General features: G+C 34.7%; 1 protein-coding gene across 1 annotated transcript; it reads left to right on the plus strand.

The window, feature by feature from the left end:
* The first annotated feature begins 497 nt into the window (after positions 1–497).
* Positions 498–4,487, plus strand: LOC104241239 (uncharacterized). The gene is made up of 4 exons (XM_009796166.2): positions 498–594; positions 1,951–2,702; positions 2,798–2,881; positions 4,087–4,487. The coding sequence occupies exons 2-4, from the start codon at positions 2,003–2,005 to the stop codon at positions 4,185–4,187; spliced, it is 885 nt and encodes a 294-aa protein (XP_009794468.1). The 5' UTR covers positions 498–594; positions 1,951–2,002; the 3' UTR covers positions 4,188–4,487.
* Positions 4,488–5,886: the final 1,399 nt, after the last annotated feature.

Raw genomic sequence — 5,886 nt, forward strand, 5'->3', positions numbered from 1 at the left:
CATTTACACAATGATTTATAGTCACATAAAATATATGTGCCTCATTTTACACCACAAGATCAAAAATCTTCTCTCTTTTCTTAAACTCCGTGCCCAGTCAAATGGGTTCACATAAATTGAAACAGAGGGAGTAATTTTTAAGTAATACGCAGTACTATACTGTGTTTTACTTTAACGACTAACTTTCCGTTAAAGTAAAACGCATTATAGTACTGCGTTTTATCTAGTTATGTAACTTTTTTTAACATTAAAAACGTGTTTTTTGTACAAAAAAGCATCAAAAAGGTTTCGGACTCGTCGACTATTTGTGTAAAGATTTTTTTTTAAGTGTAAATAGTAGGTCACTAAAGTCTCGTGCATTTGTCAAAATGTGGTCAAGGATAATGTCAATTTCAAGTAAATTAACCACTTTAAAGGACATTTCAGGAAATAAAGTAATAAAAGGCTGTAGATATTTATGATTTTAAATGAAACAAATTCGGCAACTTTTATTTCTAATAAATATTTGGAGCCAAAGTTGCCTCTTTTGAAACCCCTCTCCTACTGGCGCCGTCTCTTCATCTTTGCTCACAGTTTCTATTATCAGCTTTTACAGTAAGTACCCTTTGAGAAATCTCACTTATTTTCAACGTTTTATTTCCAAAAAACTTTCGATCTTTGTTGCCATAAATTTGAGATTTTTTTTTTGAATTACGAATTTTTTGTTTTGTAAATAAAATATGAAAAAATTAAAAATGTCTTCTTTAATTTGACATTCATAGTTTTTGGGAAAAATTGAAAATTCTCAGAAGTGGGTTTTCATTTTTAAATGAAGATTTAAAGGATTAGCCTTGTTATGGGTGCTTCTAGAATCTTCTGTGTACAATTTCGGTTGTGAGCGACTGCTTTAATATTTATTTTTATTTATATAGAAGAAATCTGCTTGTTGTTAATTTAACTCTAAGCTGATTTTTTTTTCCCTGTTTTTCAAAATTTTTTTGGTCCTTCATTATCTTATTTTACTGTTTGTGCTTATTTGGCTGTTTTTAATTTTTGAGAAAGTATTTATCTATTTACTATATGTGTTTATTATTGTAAGTAATTAGCTGAGAGTATAGAGGAAATGTATGTCCATCAAATGTTCAATGTGTTTTAAGGAATCTAGTTAAATGTTTACCGAACAGATCTATATTTGTTTAGCCATATATTTCTTGTATGAGTTAGCTCTGAGTAATGCTTTTCAGCTTTAACTATACACAGTAGTAGTTTAGTAGTTATTAAATAGTTATGAATTATGCGACGGGATGATACAACAACAACAACAAGCCCAGTGATTTCCCACAAGTGGGGTCTGGTGCTACTGGATGATAACTTGTTACAAATAAATAGATGGTAGTTATTGGCCTCTTTAGCTTCAGTTAACAGGACATTTGTCATTGGGATTTGGGTGTTTCTCCTAATATGCGACCCATTTCTCCATGTTTCAATATGTACTAGTACTCCTTTTTTTCCTCTTTTTTTTTTTTTTTGAGAAAAAGTTAAAGAAATTTCTTAAACAAATTCAGCTTATTCCCTTAACTACACGGAAAACTGCTGAAGTTTATCAACTGATTCATTTCATTTACAAGTTCGAGTTTGTACCAAACAAAAAGAAGTATCTATGTAGTAGTAGAAGTGGTAGTTTTCGGTGTCTTCCTATTCCTCCAACTGCGAAAAATTAGTTTAGTATCCCCGAGAAACAACAAGGCATTATACAAATGTAAGTATAAAGTGCATTTTCCTGGCTGCCGTGCAGTGTATGAAAAGGTGATTTACTGACTCTTAAATCTTCTGTCATATAGGTAAAATCCGTTAGAGATAGCACCACCTCTTTTCAATTCTGTTTTTTCCTCTCGACCATCTTCTTCTTCGAGAGTCTTCGTAACATTAAGGAAGCATATGATATATTCTACATGTTTGCTTTCTGATCAGGCTTCATTTAGACAATTTTCTACCTCCGGAGGGTACCAAGAATAATCTCAAAATGATCAACTCTGAACCCCTTCGTAGTGGTGTCACCAATAGTGGAGCTGTTGGGCCAACGTTCGATAAGCAGCTGCCTGGCGTAACAAGAAAGACAGCTTTGAGAGACGTGCAGAACCAAAAAAGCAGTTTGATAAGTAATCATCAAGAAAATTCACTTTTTTTAGGGGCAAGACCTATTGCAGATCCAACTAGGGTGTGTGGAACTAAGAGGCTTACACCTGAGCGCCCTTCAAATACCAATTCTAATATGTCTTTGAGCAGCAATGGTATGAATGAACATATACTAAATGTTCGAAGAAGATTTGATTTAGAGCTAGGTAAAGGAAGAATTCAGAACAGTGTGGATAAATTTGTGGAGGGTACTCAGGCATCAAAGCCTCCATGTCAGTTGCAGAGGGAAATTCCTCAAAAACAAAATCAACAAAGGGAGGGTAGTAGTGGTCATCCTCCTGTAGCAATGCCAAACCATATGACCCCAATGATGACATATTCGCGTGGTGGACCGTCAATTCCTAATTCTCTTGGCAAGGCTGCAAACAGCGCTCATGCTGCTCAAATTGATTCTTCTAAGTTTTCTCCTGAGCCAGTGCATACTTTGGATATCAAGGTGGAGGATCAGCAATTGACCGAACATTTTATTCGTCTGCAGAAGTTCCTGAAACAGTGTGATGAATCGAACCGAACAGATTACATTCAGAGTGAGTGTTAGAGTCCTGCTACATAGCTTCAGCAGTTAACTAATTTCTTTTTGACTGCTTATTAATGCTGTTTTTATGATTTGTCTTTCTATCAGTGCTTCTACATTTGTCACCAGCTGAGCTTAGCAGACATGCTGTCGACTTGGAGAAAAGGGCTATCCAGCTGACAATAGAAGAAGGTGAGCTGACACTCAACTATTGGTTTTTCCCCTACCCTTAATGGATGAGAATTTCTGAATGGTTTACTTGTGTAGATGTATGCATGTATATATGCAAATAAATAAATCTTCACTTAGTTACAGATAAACCTTTACTGGTTTTGGTGAAAGCCTGCTTCTTGTTGATATGTCTATTTATATATGTTTTTATGACTATATGGATAAAGCAAATTTTTTAAGAGTAAATTAATGGTGTAAATTTGTTAGAATGCTGGTTAAGAAAATCAGTCAGACAATTCTGCTAAAATGGGGGCAGTGAGCTGACCATACATTTCATTGGTTTTTGACTTTTTGGGTTCATATTAAGCTCAGCGAGGTTAACCTTTCAGAAAGAGACTGGACTTTAGCGATGTTTCAAAAACAGAAAAACTTTTCTCCAATGGGGTTTTGTTGCATTTCTTTCTTTCTTTCTTTCTGTTCTGCAAAATTGAAAGAAATTTGCTACAGTACAATTTTTGAAATCAAATGCCACCTAAGAATTTTATGTAGTCTCCAAACCGTCATTTGTAAGTGCTAGGAGGGTCCCCCTTATAATGCCATCAGATATAGCATTGGTGCTTTCAGTATTGCCACCATAGTCTGTGGTGTATTGATGAAGCAACTGAATGTGTTGTGCATTGGCTAATTCAGTCTCTTCTCTTGCATTTTTGGTTAACATACTTTAGCTTGTAATAAATCAATTGTCGAGCTTCCTCCCCACGCATTCCACAGACTGATGTCGCAACAAAATGACTCCTAGAGATGTTTCGTTGGTGAGGTTATTTAGCAGCCTGGAGTATGCTTGTGTCAATATATCCGTGTTAGGCACTGTGGCTAAGTGCTGCTACGAAAAATCATTTTAGATTTGAAAAACATAGAATGGAAGTCTAGAGGAAGGTATTTAGCAGTTTTATTTGCAAATATGCACAATGACGAATTGAAGAGGGAAATGCTACTCAAGTCCAGCTGCAATATCGTTTGAAAGCTTCCTAAATTGCCACTGAAAGGAGTCAATTTACTCTCTTGCGACTTTAAGCCTTCAATTTACTCTCTTGCGAGTTCTTTGTTCACATTCATGGTTTCCATTCATTATTGGCGCTTTTGTTAAACTTTTTCAAGATCTGTTCAGAAAAGCGACCAACACAAGAACAGTTCAATAAAATTTCCCTTTTCACTAATCATTGCAGGAAAGGAGATGCAACGAGTGAAGGCCCTGAATGTTTTGGGAAAATCCACTTTGTTTTCTAACTTATCGCAGACAGCTCCATTAGTCCCAACCAAGAAATGACGAGCACGAGTCTAATGGCAATAATTCATGTTGCGCTGATGCACAGCCTATTTTCGAGCCTTCTGCTTCACAGGGTACAAGATCTTGAGCAGAGCCTGTAGGCTTCTTTAAACATTAGTAGTCTTTTTTTTTTTTTGATAGCGAGCTTTTTACTTGGATTAGCCCTCTAGAGATCAAGAAGTCATCCGGAACTGAACTTTGGTATTCTTTTGGGTATAATCAGTTCATACTATCTGTACATTTTATCCCATCTACTGAAGTTTGCTTCCACTTCATTTGTATGTTCTCCTTGTTCTTTGACCTATGTTTTCAAGATTTGCATATTAGGTAGACTAGCCCTTTCCAGTCTGACAGTTCTATCTATCTTCCGCTAGTGCTATAAAGTAAAGTTATATTCACTAACAATGTAGAAAATATTACACAATCAAAGAACTTAAAAGTCAAATGCAGGTAAATGTCAAACCAGCATAGGTTGGTAATATCGAAAAGATAGTAACTTGTTAGATTTGGTCAAATCAAATTAGCATAGTTGGTAAGAGAAAAGATTCTTTTTTTGAAAGATGCTTGGTTGAATGACTAGAGCTGTCAAAGTGGGCCGGGCTCATGGGCTTTTAAATTTGGTGGGCTAAGACGGGCCGATCCGTCATATGAATGAGTCTTAAAATGGCCAGCCCAACCCAGCCCTAAGAAGGCCGCGGGCTAGGGAGGGCCGGCCCTTCAATTTTTTTAGAAAAAAGAATTTGTTTAAATCCTTAAATATTTTTTCGTGATGTAGTAAATTAATCATGTAAATAACTTCTGTTTGCTTAGAGCATACAAAAGCTTGATCTTTGACGAGGAATTTCATAATTGAAATGCAAATTTCTCTATATCTCTAGCTCTTCTTTTTTAAAGTTATATGAATATTTTCTTAATATTTTTCTTTCATTTTCTTCAGATTCAGGAATTGCTTCAATAAGTTTATGTGTTGAAGTTTTTAATTTTGGATTAACATCATTTGCTGATTTCATCATTATAGTCCATAAAATTTGTAAAATTCCTGAAATTTGCTAGTGGTCAATTTTTATTGTATGTATTTAAAATTAATCCTTTTCTATACTGAAGAGCTGTTTAAATAATAATATATTAAAGTAATCCAGACTGATCATTGGCCACTTAAAGTAAATTTTAAAAAAAATAATATTATTGGTCACCTAAAACTTTTCGAGTTCGTTATTAATTAAGAAAAAAAAACTAATTTTGTCATATTATATGCATGTCAAAAATCTAAATTCTAGTTGATATGGAAGGGTAAATGAGCAATCTAGGGTTGGTGAGGATTATAATTAATAGTTTTTTTTTTGTTTTTATTATTTAAATATTTAATAGTTAATTAATTTGAATTAATTAATTTTCGACCCACGGGCCGGCTCAGGCCCAAGCTCAGTCAAGCCTCAAGGGCTAGCGGGCTAACTTGGGCCGAGCTTATAAGCCTCAGTTTTAAATAGGCTCAAAAAATCCTAGCCCAACCTGTCCAAGTAACGGGCTGGGTTGGGCTAATATTACAGGCCAAGCCCATTTTGACGGCTTGTATATCCTATATACTTGCTTCTTTTTATTATATTTGTGTTTATCAAAATTTAGAACGTAGTTATAAAGTGTAACTTAGAAGCATACATATACGTAAACCTTACTGGGCATGAAGTTTTAAAATATAAAG

The sequence above is a fragment of the Nicotiana sylvestris genome, chromosome 4 (genome assembly GCF_000393655.2).
Source record: "Nicotiana sylvestris chromosome 4, ASM39365v2, whole genome shotgun sequence".
Classification (NCBI taxonomy): domain Eukaryota; kingdom Viridiplantae; phylum Streptophyta; class Magnoliopsida; order Solanales; family Solanaceae; genus Nicotiana; species Nicotiana sylvestris.